Source organism: Felis catus, chromosome B1 (genome assembly GCF_018350175.1).
Source record: "Felis catus isolate Fca126 chromosome B1, F.catus_Fca126_mat1.0, whole genome shotgun sequence".
Lineage (NCBI taxonomy): Eukaryota > Metazoa > Chordata > Mammalia > Carnivora > Felidae > Felis > Felis catus.
In genome coordinates, this window is record NC_058371.1 from 62,627,673 (window position 1) to 62,643,227 (window position 15,555).

The following is a 15,555-nucleotide window of genomic DNA, read 5'->3' on the forward strand; positions in this document are numbered from 1 at the left end:
CCATCTTGTCCACACACCTATATACCTCCCATTATCTCTCCATTCTTCCAGGGTTCAAGAATGACCCAAGTTCATAATATCTGTTTTCTCTCTTTCTCCTGCATTCTGTCAAGATCACATTCCTCTTCAACTAAGCTTATGAAAAACTTACAGTCCTTTGCTGCCAAATATACATACCCGTGCCACATGAAATAAGGGATGTTCCTATTAAACGTATGTGTTTCTATAGGCAAAATCACTTAAGGACCAGTTCCTTAAAAGGATATTATAGAAATCATTCTATAAATCCTCATAAGGTAAGTGTAAACCTTGAACCATTAAAGAAACAAGAAAAACACTTACCACTCCGCGTCTCATCATATGGGTAATTGGCCACGAGGTCTCCTCCGTGGAGATTGGCAGAGAGCACGAAAGGAATATCCATAATCCAATGAATGACTGCCTTGGTCTCAGGAGCAAGCTGTATTCAAGATTAGAGATTAAAAGGATTATAAATTTGATTATCATTGGGGGGATCGCTTGACAGGAAAGGCACAGAAAAGAAAAACAACAAGAACAACAATCATTGAAAGCTGGGCATAGGCCATATTTCAAGCACTTTGCGGCTGTTTTTATAAAAATAAAAAAGATTCCAGTAAGAACAGTATTTCCATCTCTATATTCTCACTTATAATAAAAAAATATATTGCAATAGTGTTTAAGTTTCCTTAGAAGTTTTACTTTTGTGAGCTGCCAGCTTTTTTCTCTTTGAAACTTGAAAACCATCGTGCAAATCACTTTCAAATTCTAGGGCGTCTCCATCTGATCTTTGTTAATAATAGCTAAGAGTAAGAAAATGAAAAAAGAAAATAGTTGGACTGAAGAACTAGGTTCTTTCCCTATGGTGATTAAACTCTAGAAATATATGGGAGATTTTCTTTCTTTTATTATTAATAATTATTATTTATTATTTTCTTTTATTGCTTACTATTTTTCCAATTCCCTCTACTTCTAACACTGTCCCTGTAAAAAATATTAAACTGGGTCTCTTTCAAAACTCACTGTAAAACACCACTTTGCTTTAAGAAAACCATCTTAAACAAAGGCAAAAGTTTCAGAAATTCATGTTGTCTTTTAACGACTCACAGCCCTTCATATCTTGGTAATAAAAGAGGGAAGAAATTTATAGCAAAGAATTAATCTGGAGCCAGAAGCTTGATCTTTCATGTAATGAGTTTTTAATACTAACTAGGAAGACTCTCAAACTCCCAAGTACCTCATTGATTTAAAAAAAGAGAAATATTTTCCTGGAGATGTGATCTGTACTGTTCCTTGGGACAGAAAATCTAACAACATCACTAGGGTTTGATGGTTACAGTAGGATCTTGTATTTCTATAGCTCTGTTCAATGAGCTCTGTTCAATGAGCATCACACATCCCCATTGGATACACAGATATTCATCCCCCTTTCACAGGGAAGAATCTAGGGGTTGAGTGTGTCAATAATACATCCAAGTTCACACAGCTGAGGATTCAGTCTATGAAACTATAAAGCCCATGTTATTGTCAGTATGTCAACTTTTTTAATGTATCAAAAATATCTTATTTTCCACGTAGGCAACTTACAATTTGTGAAAAAGTGTGATTTAGAATAGGGTGATGTTTTTATTATTTGTTTAATGGCTTATCTCATTCTCCCTATAAAAATTGTTTATTGTAGTGGTGCCTGGGTGGCTTAGTAGATTAAGCGTCTGACTCGGCCTTTCGGCTCAGGTCATGACCTCACAGTTCTTGACATGGAGCCCCATGTCAGGCTGTGCACTCAGTGCGGAGCCTGCGTGGGATCCTTTCTCTCCCTTTCTCTCTCTCTCTCTCTCAAAATAAAATAACCTTTAAAAAATGTTTATTATAGAAAATGTAAAGGAGACAAACACAAAGAAAGAAGATTATTTTACTCATAATTTTACATTCTAAGGATACCCATTGCTAACATTTACATATATCTTTCTCAGTCTTTTTCCAAACACTTAAATATTTTCTAAACGTGATAATTTATGTATCATTTCATATGTGACCTTTTTTGTTTGACAACAGGTAACAAATACTTTTTCATGTCATTGAATAGCCTTCTAAATTATTGTGGTAATGTCTGAGTAGTATATAATGTATAGATGTATCATTTTTTTTTTATTTTTTTTAATGTTTATTTTTGAGACAGAGAGAGACAGAGCATGAATAGGGGAGGGTCAGAGAGAGAGGGAGACAGAATCTGAAACAGGCTCCAGGCTCTGAGCAGTCAGCACAGAGCCCAACGTGGGGCTCGAAGTCACAGACGGCGAGATCGTGACCTGAGCCGAAGTCGGACGCTTAACCGACTGAGCCACCCAGGCGCCCCTAGATGTATCATTCTTAAACATGAATAAAATAATGGCTAATACTTACTAAATACTTTCTGTGTGACACATTGAAGTCTCGCATCCATCCTATGAAATAGGGACTATATGTACTCCCATTCTACAGATGAGCATATTGAGACACAGAGAAGTTAGGCAATAGCATGAGGCCAGTCAGTTGTAAGTGGCAGGGCCTGGACTCAAGCCCAGTCAGTCTGGCTCCAGACCAATGCACCAGCACTGACAATCTCCAATTGGTGGGAGGTTTTGGGGAGAAAGGGAGCATTTTGGTCTGAGGGTACAAACCTTCAGTTATAAGATAAACAAGTTCTGGGGATCTAATGCATAGCATGGTGACTTAATAATACTGCATCATATACTTGAAATTTGCTGAAAGAGTAGATTATAAGCTGTTCTCACCACAAAAGAAAACTAAGGCATCTATGTGAGGGGATGGTTATGTTAATTACCTTGATTGTGATAATCATTTCACAATGTATACATATATCGAATCATCACGTTGTACACCTTGCATCTATACAATTTTTGTCAATTCCATTTCAACAAAGCTAGGGGATAGGATCTCTAATTATTGGGTATTGAGTTGTTCACTATAAAAGAAAATCCTATGAACATGCCTGTAGTTACTCTTTGTGCAGATCTATACTTTGCTTAAGGAAATTTCCCTAAAAATTGAATGATCAAACCGAAAGCTAAGCACATTTTTTAAATTTTAAACATGCATTCTAAATTGCTTGTCTGTAAAATACAGCAATAGTATATTAAACCTGCTATTTCTCATCACTCTTACCAACATAGGATATGTGTGTGTGTTTTAATCTGTCACTTTGATACACGACAAATTAGAATTTTTTTTAAATATGCCTCTTTAATTAACAACACTAGAACCATTTTTATATGTTTAGTCACCATTCATGTTTATTCTTTGGTGACACTTTTATACATGGTTTAACTGATTTTTCTATTGAAATGTTGATCTTTTTTTATTAATTTGCAAGAGTTTTTTACTCAGTAAAAACATGACCATCTATATTATAGACATTTTCTAAGTTTTTCATTTGTCTTTCAAGTTTATTTCTTTCAAATTTAATAATGATAATAATTAAAATACAAAATATTAAGGTATTTATGTTGTCAAATCTACTGATCTTTTCTTTATGGTCTCTTCCTTTGTTTTTTTATTTTATTCATTCACTCAAAAGCTATTAAGTGGTCACTATGTGCCAGTTTTTCTATATAAGGCATTTAGAAGCTCTATCCCCCTCTAAAAATTATATATTTACCAAAGTTTTCCTTTATGAGGTTCATGTTTAGATAGATAGATAGATGATAGATAGATAGATAGATAGATAGATAGATACATTTTATGTTGATTTATGCTGATATTTGTGAGATGGATTTGTCTCAATTTCATATATAGAATTTATCCTTTCTTTCCACAATGATCTGAAACATTCCCTTACCATATAGTAAATTCTTACACATACTTAAATTTGTTTCTGGAATTCAAATTAATTTGTTAAATCCAGTTTAAATTTTGATTTCAATCAACCTTAAAAGAACATATATGGATCACTTAATCAAAAAAATCTTTAATCCAAAAAATGCATATGCTTTTCTTTGTGATGAATTTATGGTTTTTTAGGCTCGACTGTTCAAAAAATGGCAATAGTGTCATATGATATGAGTGTAACACATTCTTTTAGGATGTTCTGCTTAAAGTTTTCATTATACTATTGAATTTCTTGTCAATCCCCTTCCGTGTTCAACCTTTTCATTCCTCCTATTCACTCAAACCCAGTGATTGGTACTGACAATTGTTTCAATGAGTTGAGAAGAGACAGAAATCTCTGAAGACTTTAGGAAGGAGGTGTAACTCCACTATGCCTCGGGGGAAAATAAGGCAGGGTTTGGACAGGGGGAAAGGGGAGTGGTAAAAATAAGAAAGGAGGAGAGCACACTTGGAGGAAGTAGGCAAGCACCCCCCGGTGCAAAGGACTGGTTTGAGTGGGAGGTCAGGAGGCAAAGCCATACAGTTTGTGTTTATTATTCGCCTGAGAGGGTTCAAAACAGTGTGCATGTATGCTTCCATACATTCACAGATTGATACATGCATACAAAATAATTCTGGGGCGCTTGGGTGGCTCAGTCGGTTAAGCGTCGGACTTCGGCTCAGACAGGTCATGAGATCTCGTGGTTCGGGAGTTCCAGCCCTGCATTGGGCTCTGTGCTGACAGCTCAGAGCCTGGAGCCTGACTTGGATTCTGTGCCTCCCTCTCTCTCTGCCCTTACCCCCCTTGTGTTTGTTCTCTCTCTCTCTCTCTCTCAAAAATAAACATTAAGAAAATTAAAAGATAATAATAATCCTGAAGGATACATGCCAAAATGTGAATGGCGGTCATGTAAGACTATAGGGTAAAGGGTTATTTTTCTCCTCATTTATATTTACTTTATCTTTTTGTTCATAATAACATATTAATTTTGTAATAAAAAACATTTTTAAGAACTGCTTTTGAAATAAATTTTAGAGTCCTGAATACACAAAGTCATATTCGGCCATTAGGTTTGACCTACTGCTAATTCTTATATATACACTGTTGCTAATAGACGTGTTACCAGTAGTAACACGTGAGTAAATTAAGTGAGTAAATTAAGTGAGTAAATTCCACAATTTGACAAATTAAACTCAGTTTGTCTTTGGCTATTAATAGAATGCTTTAGGCTGTCTAAATGATGAGATCCTCTTTGTACTGTAATTATGTCTTTAAGTAATCCATAGAGAAACTTCTGGAACACCTTCAAGATTAAGCCCCAACAGAAGCTAGAATCAATTATGACCCATCTTTAAAATTTCCATTTAAGAACTGTAAATAGAGCTCAAATGTTATGTTCTATAATTAGATGGCTTATATTAAAGCTGTATTTATTTCCTTTTCTTCACAACTCTAGCCACTAAAGACCAGTATAAATTTAATAAAATTGTTTGATTTAATCCACTCTGCTTTCAAACAATCCAGGCCAAGGCTCATGTACTAAACCCAGATAACAGTGGTGGTGACCAGGCCAAAGAGCTCAAGAACAGATGAGAAAAGACAGGAGCAAGAGAGAACTTTTTTCAGAGGCTCAGAAGAACAAGGAAACAGCTGGAGCACTTGGTAAAAATGTAGATTCCTCTTCATCACCCATTTCCCCAGGACACACACGCCAGACTTCCTGAATCAGCATTCATAAAAATCTGCATGTTGGGGGGGGGGGGGAGGCACCTGGGTGGCTCAATAGGCTAAGCATCGACTTTTGATTTCAGCTCTCTGGTCAAGATCTCACGGTTCGTGGTTTCCAGCGGTGTTGGGCTCCACACTGAGAGCCTGCTTGGAATTCTCTCTCTCTCTCTCTCTCTGCCCTTCCCCTGCTCTCTGTCTCTTTCTCTCTCAAAATAAACAAATAAAAACTTTTTTTTTAATCTGCATTTTTAACCCCTAATTCCTACAAATCTGGACATTTAAAAACCATTATAAGGACAGATGGGCTGTTGCCAGAGGCAGTGTTGGGGGATGGGGAGGGAAATGGGTGAAGGTGGTCAAAAGGTATAAACTTCCAGTTATAAAATAAGTCATGGAGATATAATGTACAACGGGGTGACTATATTAATAATACTGTACTCTATATTTGAGGTTTCTAAGAGAGTAGATCTTAAATGTTCTAGCACAAGAAAAAACTGTATGTATGGTGACTAATGGTTAACTGATTTATTGTAGTTATTTCACAATATATGCAAACACCAAATCATTATGCGGCACATTTGAAACTAATGTTATGTTATATGTCAACTGTATCTCCATAAAAATAAATAAATAAACATAGAAACTACTATAGGGATACAGAAGCTGAGAAGGAGAAGTCAGAAAAGGGGAAATGTGTAATAATATTAAGTAAATGCCTACTATATATATGTCTCCTACCAGGCACAGTCTAAACACTGTCTCAGTCTTAATGACAGAGATGGAAACAAGACAAGATGAGCCAGACATGAGCAATATCATCCCAGGATTATTAGGCAGGTTTACTGAAGATTTAGTCTAATGTAAACACACCTTGCTTCTGTTCCAGAAAAGAGACCAAATTCTTAATTTTTATGTATTTCTCTTTAATTTACCTTTACCCAGAAAAAGTATTGGCATTGAGATTGTTTCAATGAAGCTCTAATTTTTTTAAGTATCATGAAGATACACCTTTTAAGTAAGTCTTGCTTAAGCTAGAAATAAGAAAATATCCAATACAGAGATTATGCAAATATTACACAAGCTCTATTGGGGAAGAGGAAGGTAGTGCTGACAGAAAATAATGGCATTGCACAAAGGCTGCCAATCAAATGTCCTGTCAACATGAACTTATTTCATAGATTCTTCTTTGCGAGGTGACAGGAATTGCTTTTCTCATTTCTCAGATTTGGCGAAGACAGCACAGGCAGGTTAATGCAAGCAATGGGTAAAGTCTGTAGGCTAATATCAGCATTGGGCTCCCACAACAGTTTTTCATTTCTTACTCCCTCACAGCTTATCACACAGGACTGCCCTCTTTTCACCTCCGCTGACCCCACCCACTCCCCTGCCTTTCCAGCTCTCCCTTCATCCAGGAAAGATGCATGGGGACTGAGAAAATGCAACTGTATCTGTGAATCAGAAGCAGGAATGTTTAAGTCACCCACTCACCAGGTTCTACTAGAATCCTCAGCCCCTGCCAGCCCTTTTCTGAGACCAACTTCCACTTGTAGGCATAGCCCAAGTTTCTGGAATGAATCCTAAACATAGGCAGGAGAGTTTTAAGAACTTTACACCAAGAATCCAGGACCCTCCTTATCTCCTGGATCCTCTCTCTGGTGCCCCAACCACATGATGAATGCTTGCCTGAAACCCCAGCTGTGGATTTTCAGATATTGTGATTTGCTTGCCAAGCTCGACTGCATTCATTCATAACAGATTTCCAGCCTGCTATGTCAGACTCAAATATAAACTATAATTCTTGCAACCAAAAGACTGAAATCTAGAATTAAAAGGCAAAATAGTTACAGAAGTAATTATAACAAACACAAAGCTCTATATAATTGTAAGCACCACACTGAAGTATTTGTAAAGAACATCAAGGAAGCTTAACAGGATCTGACTGGAATAGCTGAAGAAGGCTTCACAGAGGAGATGACATGGAAAAGAAAGGAGAGAGCATGCCAGACAGTTGGAACAACACATAAATAGGCATAAAATAATAAGAAAAGGGGGATGCCTGGGTGGCTCAGTCAGTTGAGTGTCTGACTTCGGCTCAGGTCATGATCTCACAGTTTGTGTGTTTGAGCCCTGCGTTGGGCTGGCTGCTGTCAGTGCAGAGCCCGCTTCAGATCCTCTGTCCCCGCCACCCCCCACCCCCGCCCCTCCTCCACTCACTCGGTCTCTCACACATATATAAATGTTAAAAAAATCATTAGAAAATGGTGTGCTTAGGGAGCAAAAAAGGAGTCGGTGGACTAGGTATATATGGACTATGAGAGCCCAATTAAGGAACGGGTCGGCCAGCAGCTGCCGGACCCCAAGGGACACTTGAGCAGCCTTGGCATTATAATAAAATGGAGAAATCATACTTTCCACATTCTCACTTAGGAAAGGTACAAGAAGTAGCTGGTGAGCCAAAGCAGAATGGCCTAGAAAAATCGAAGAGGAACTGAAAGCTGCCAACAGCGGCTCTCCACCTTTCCTCCACTATGGGCTCTATCTCTCTCCAGGTAACTGAAAACAACGTTCAAACAATGTTGGTTTGAAGGAGCATCGAAGTTTGGTGGAGATGTCAATGCATCCATCTCACTCTGACGTACATGACACAGAGCACTGAGAAAGTATGCTGAAATAATAATAGCAGTTCTGGGTCCTGACTTCAAGTACTTTATATCTATTAACTCGTTCAATCCTTATAACCATCCTATGGGGTAGACACTATCATCTCCATATCAGATGAAGAAGCAGAAGCATATAGTGGTTAAATAACTTTCCAAAACTCATGCAGCAAATATGGAGCCAGGGCGGCCAAGGTGGCTGCTTCCAGACTCTCCATGCCAAGCCATCACACAATTCTGACATACTGAGTTTTTACTTTATCCTCTGGACAGTGGACAGCTGGCAAGGCTTTATAAGCAATGGGGCAGTAATCTGTGTATGAAGATCACTCTGGAGGAATTTGAGAAGATTGAACAGAATTGGGAGAGGCTGAAACCCAAAGCAAGAATAGGGGACTACTGTATTCATCAGAGCAGGAGACAGTGGGGGCCTGAACCAAAAAGTGGAATGAATTTGCAGAGTAGAGGAAACTGAAGAAGTGTTATGGCCCTCAAATCACTGGGATCCAACTGATTGCTGGTGGGTGGTAACAGTGATGAGAAAATCAAGGCTTTGATGATAGGGTAAATGAGAAAACACTGTTTTCTTATGGAAAATGTTTCTTTTTGAGGCCCTGGGTGTCGCCAGATAAAGGGACTCAGTGAGTAAGTAAAATAGAGAAAGAGAACTCCACAGGAGATCGGGAGTTGCAGAGATGGGTCTGCAGGGAAAGAGATAAGGGTAGCAGATTGCACCCTGAAGGCCAGCACTTAGCCAAGGTAGAGGAAGCAGGGAAAGAAGCTGAGCAGTAATTGGAAAGGCAGTAGAAGGGGCATGAGAGTGGAGTTGTGCAAAGCAAAGAAGGAGAAAGTTCTGGAAAAAAAGAAAAAGATCAACAATGTGAAATGCTCTGATGTGCTGATAAAGCACCTCTGAAAGGCCGTGAAGACTTTTTAAGACACCCCCAACTGGGTTTTTCCTTCATGTCCCCACCCCACTTCTTATTCCCCTGACCCCCTGCCCAGTTCCATGGTCTCCAGCCTTGACTTTCCAGGCACTGGCTAATTACCCCATACAAGCTTTAGTATTACTCTTAAGTCCTCCATTATGTTGAAGATATTAGAACACATTTCCTTAGGCTAGAGGACAGAACCCAGGTAAACCACACATATTCTCTACCTTTGTGTTTTGATCCACAATCTTCTTCAGATTTTTCAACAGATGATTATTTGGACCACCTTCTTTCTCATTCACATAAACTATCCTATCCAGGTCTGGAAAGTTCCGGTTCAGATCTATTCCCTGGGCATTGCTTCGACCCACAAACCAGTCCTTGAGCTCACCAGGCTGAAAAAGATCAAGGGGGAAAATAATAAGTTCTTTAGTACCATTGTTACTATCTAATTAAGGTTTTCATCAATGATTTTTAAAATAATTTATTAAGATTAATTATTTCAGCAATGTCCTCTCAAAGCTGCATTTTCACTCTCTTACTGACAAACATATGAAGGTATCAGGTTTAAAGTATTTGTTATGCTCATTTCAAAAATATTTTCAGTGAATAATATTTTAAATAATAATATTTTAAATGTAATAATAATTACATTTAAAAGATATGTATCATCAAACTGCAAAGAATATCTGTATATATTAGTAATAGATGATACCTTTCACAGCATGCCAATCTAGGGGCACCTGGGTGGCTCAGTCGGTTAAGCATCTGACTTCAGCTCAGGTCATGATCTCAAGATTCCAGGGTTCAAGCCCCACATCGGGCTGACAACTCAGGGCCTGGAGCCTTTGGATTCTGTGTCTCCCTCTCTCTTTGCTCCTCCCCCACTCATGCTCTGTCTCTCTCTCTCTGTCTCTGTCTCTCTCTCAAAAAAACACTTAAAAAAAATTTTATTAAACGAATCATGCCAGTCTAGATTTGGGTTTAAGTAAAATATTCATTGGCTTTGTAAATCACAGCAATCAATCTTTTAAGTATTCAAAAGAAATTACTAAAGATCAAAGGTTTTAAATGAGTTTAACATAAATTATTTACATATTTCTAATATACCTCCCTCTTACAGTCTTCATGAACAACTTCATAGAGCTCTGTAAGTTGAAAATTTTCTGTTCAATTTTAAGCCCTTTATTCCAGTAATGGCATAATCTGGAAATTTAATGAATTTCCAAGACATTTAGCTATATTCCATAATGCGTATTTCTTGTTTTACTATTAAATTATACATAATCTATGATATAGAGCTAATTCCCATATTCTTGAGATTATATAAGCCCAGATAACTTAGACTCTAAGGAATAAAAATCTAAAACGGAAAATAAAAATGATAATCTTTTTGTCCTTCTGTCTTACAATTCTTAATATAAATAATTATATTTATAATTATTAATTATAATAAATAATATTACAGTTCTTAAGATAGTAAATAATTTAATTCTCTATGTTATTCGAATTTTCCTTTTATCACTTTAGAAATTGTATCGATGTTATTTACAGAAATTCACTGTCTGGGTTTCTTACAATGTCAAACCGACAGATCACTGGACCTTTCATTTTTAGGGTACAAATCAACTTTCTACCTGGAGATAAGCATCCTATTATATACTTTAGTACCTTCCTATAAAATAAGAAAACTGCAGCTAAGGTTCTCCATACCTGTGCAAACAAAAAGGGAACGCATACCATATATTTTCTCTTACAATTTTGTCATTACTTCCCAGGTTCTCTAACAGTTACAATGTATTAAATTAATTTCATGTTTGATGTAGAAAGAGTTCTTGTTGTTGTTGTTTTTTACAACATCATTTTTTACTTTACTCATCATACATAGACAAGAATTAAACATTCATCTGGCCAAAATATTTCTTCCTCGTTGTCAGTAGAGGGCGCTAGGACATCACCTCATTCAGAGACAGCCATGGCATTACTCTTCAACACTTGGCAATAGTCCTATTTTTAGATTTTTAGAAGAAAGGAAATTTATCTAGTCAAAATGTGGGTGAATAAATACGATTTATTTAACAACAAAACAATTGAAAATTGACTTATTAACAAAATTTCTCATTGGCAATCTCTGCTGAAGAAATTCACCCACCATCTCTTACCTTCTAAATTTTTTTCTTGCCAGCATGTTGAATGGCATGTCCCTTATATCCTCCTCTGCCCTCTATGTAAACTTCATGTGAGTATATTACTTACACATAAGCACATAGGTACAAACATATGAAATGAAGAAAGCGTGCCCTGCTCTGAGCTGGCCAGAACTCACCTGAGATGCAGCCTTCTCAAAGCCATCGGGGTTGAGGGAAGGCATGATGTGGATACGAGTGTTGTGGATCAGCTTGACGATGGTATCATTCCCCTTTTGGTATTCGTTGCACAGGTATTGGGCCAGGAAAATGAGCAGTTCCCGTCCAACGGCCTCATTACCATGCATATTCCCAATGTATTTAAATTCAGGCTCACCTAAAAGAGCAAAAATCGATAGTATGGAGACACTTTCTGTAGCTCCAAATGGAATACAAATGGCATACAGTGATGAGTATATTGTATACCTCCTAATTTACTACACATAGCTGACAGTTTCTTCTGCCTCCCGAATTGCTACCTAAGAAATCTACTTTAAATATCAAAAATACTCCAAATGCTACTTCCCTTCCAGTTCTCTCTCCCCAGCTTACCAGCTTGATAAGGACTGAACTGTGTCTCCTCCAAATTCATTTGTTGAAGCCCTAATCTCCAATGTGACTATATTTGGAGACAGGACCTTTACGGAAATAATTAAGGTTAAATGAGATCATAAGGGTCGGACCCTAATCCTTTCAACAAGAAGAAGAGACACCAGCAATCCCTCCTCTCTCTCCCCCAGGTGCATGGAGAAAGACCATTTGAGGACACATCGAGAAGACTACCTGAAAACCAGGGAGAGGTCTCAGAAATCAACCCTGCTTGTCCCTTAACCTTGAACTTCCAGCTTTCAGGACTGTAAGAAAATAGATTTCTATTGTTCTGACTGTTCACCCAGTCAGCGGTATTTTATTAGGGCAACCCGAGCAGACAAATATACCATCCTACCCTCAATAAATAATAATAAACTGCATGCCTCCTATTGGTTGAAAACTGAACTTTGCATTTTTTTTCTTACTTAGTCCTCACCAAACATCTAAAAGTAGGTGTTATTTTATGATGAGCAAATTGAAGTTCAGAGTGCTTAAGAGGCCTGACCACGGTAACACAGCCCATGAAGCCAGGATTCAAAAACTGGTCTTCTCATTTAGTTAAGAGTCGTTGTTGTTGTTGTTGTTGTTGTTGTTATTGTTGTTTTTCCTCTTTTTAATCCGAGTGATTAAAAGCATGAACTTCTGGAACCCGAGTGCATGGGTTCAAATCCTAGCACCAAGACTTACTGGCCAGCCTTGAGCAAGTTACTTTGGCTCTCCGTGGCTCTGTTTTCCTTATAAAAGGAGAGAATAGAGTCTACCTATACGATTATTTTAAGAACCAAGTGAAAGAATGAGTATAAATGCTTAGAACGGTGCCTGGCAAATAACAAGTGTGGTGTTTTCCTTACATAATCTAATTTCTTCTTTACAAAAGCCCACTAAAATGGGAAAGACAGATATTTTTATTGCCATTCTTCTTGCACAAATGCAGCCCATAGAGGATACGTTTTGCTGAAGGGCTCAGAATTCAAACACAAATCACTGTGGCCCGTTTCTGCTGCTCTCCATTGCATTTTAGGAGGAGTAATAAAATTGTGGAGCAGAGCAGCAAATGATCTTAATTAATCCTGTTGTTCTGTTCCCTTCTGCTTTATCCTTCCCCCAGGCCCAATTTCTGCAGTGGAAAGAATTTTCCCACTTACAAAATCAACTAGAACTTCTCACCCCTGGTAAAAGAAAAGCTGGAAATATTTTTCTTCTGGAAATATGTTATCTGAACATCCTTTGCATGAGATTCCTGAGTGTGTGATTTAAATGATTACCTATTACAGAGAACCATGCCCTTGTGTGACCTTTCAGCCCGCACTTAAGCTAATCTTAATCTAGGCAGGAGCAGGATCAGTGCTATTTATATGCCCCTCATTTTTTTACTTTCAGTGAAAGTCGCTAATAAAACTACCCCCAGGGACTTGCCCACAAGGTATATGAGAAGAGATCTTTTCTTTGCTTCTGATTTCAAATGTCATAATAACCTTCTTCCTTTCTGTCAAACTCATGTGCTTTATACCTTCCCCCACTGGATATTAATCTGATTGAGGCACAAAAGAAACTGTAGCAGTCCGCTACAAAAGAAAATAGAGATCAAACAGCCAGGGGAAGATTACAAGCCTCTTTGACAAAGTTATTGAGAAGACTGCACTGTGGGAGGCAGTCTGGTCCTGCCCCTCACCTAAGCACAGCTTTGCTGGAGGCTTCATTTAGTCAGAAGAGCTTGGCCCACAACCCAAAATAGTAGATTAACTCACTGAAATTTTGTATTACCTCTCTGGTTAAAAAAAAAAATGTGTATATATATATATCATGTATGTATATATATACATACATATATATATCATATATATATATATAAGATATGTATGTATATATACATACATGTATGTATATATATATGTATATATACATATACATATATGATATATATATAAGATATATAGGATATAGGTAAGATATAGATAAGATAGATTAACTCACTGAAATTTTGTATTACTTCTCTGGTTAAAAAAAAATGTGTATATATATATATATGTACATACACACACATACACATATATGTATACACATTTACTCATTTAAAGGAGAAATAACAAACTCATACTCAGCCCCACAGTGTGTGTTTGGTCATCACAGTATATTTTATATTTGAATCTGAATGCTTCTGCAAAGAACTTACTCTCTAGGCTCTGACACAAGCATTACCACCCTTATGGCCTCAAAAACGCCTGGTTTTCAAAGTCAGAAAATTTCCGATGTGATTTTGTTTCTTCAACTCTGTAGGAAATTTCTCTGAGAAGCAAATCTCCCCTAAAATGTCTCTTATATTTATGAGGAGATAGTAATAATAATGACAATAGCAATGCTTTAGTTTGACGTGAAGAGAGAACTGTAAAGGTCATTTTCTAGAAGACATTAATGTATGGAAATGGAATTCAAGGCACATGTGACTTAGCAAAAGAAAAAGGCAAGTGTATTTTTATCTTCCACTGTCTTCTGGAACAAATTAGATTGCTAGATAATGCCATCCCCAGAATACAGAAGAGCTGTGTTAAGCCTACTGACGTGTCTTGTGAGATGAAGAAGAGCCACACTTTTTAAATATAGCATCTGTTGGGGGCGCCTGGGTGGCTCAGTCGGTTAAGTGCTGACTTCGGCTCAGGTCATGATCTCACGGTTTGCAGGCTCGAGCCCCGTGTCGGGCTCTGTGCTGACAGCTCAGAGCCTGGAGCCAGCTTCAGATTCTGTGTCTCCCTCTCCCTCTGCCCCTCCCCCACTCACACTGTCTCTCTCTTTCAAAAATAAATAAATATTAAAAAAATATTTAAATAAAGCATCTGTTGGATGCATATGCAAAACTGGTGTCTGACACTACAGGAGACCCGAAAGCCAATAGAAGAGCGTCCCAAACTTCAAAGAATGTAGGGTCTGGAGGAGGACACAGATGTGCACACAAACAGTATTCGGCAGTGAGGCAACGATGAAGAAATGTTGGATACATAACCAACCAGCTTCAAGGTTCTAAAGTGGAAGGAATATCCCTGCCACCTATATGGCCCTTCTCCCTCCCACTGCCAAAATTATCTTTTCATGACACAACCCCCATTGGGTTTCCTCCATCTAAAACCCGTCAGCAAACTAGCTTCCCATTTGCTTTCACCATAAAGACCAAAATTCTCTACAAGGGCTTTAATTTCCCTGTGGTTCTGCCTGCTGCACCCCCCTAGTCTCCATAGGCACTTCCTTCACTGGGGCTCTGGCCTCTTTACTTCTCTCACACCCATTCTGCCTTCACATTCTTCCAGTCATGGAAAACTATGGTCTCCTCCGAGTATCTCTAGTCTAACTCCAGTTCTTCCGTTATGTTTAATACCTCAGTGTGAAAATATACATTAATCAGTGTGATTGTTTGATCTTGCACCCCCAGACTACACGGTCTGTCAGTCTTGGGATGGCGTCTCTTTTAGCTCACTAGTGCACTCCTCCTACCCAACGTAGAGCCTGAAACACAACAAGAGCACAATAAATACTGATTAAATAAATCCATGAGTAAATGAATAAATGAATGGTCTTGCTTTTCA

General features: G+C 37.9%; 1 protein-coding gene across 1 annotated transcript in view; it reads right to left on the bottom strand.

Annotated features, from left to right (window-relative positions):
• The window catches only part of CPE (carboxypeptidase E), a 120,337-nt gene that overhangs the window by 22,862 nt on the left and 81,920 nt on the right, over positions 1-15,555 (bottom strand). The window contains exons 2-4 of the mRNA XM_011281641.4: positions 11,530-11,726; positions 9,431-9,598; positions 343-460 (exon numbers count right to left, since the gene is read on the bottom strand). Coding sequence (XP_011279943.2) covers positions 343-460; positions 9,431-9,598; positions 11,530-11,726 — 483 coding nt within the window. The remainder of the gene's footprint in view (positions 1-342; positions 461-9,430; positions 9,599-11,529; positions 11,727-15,555) is intronic.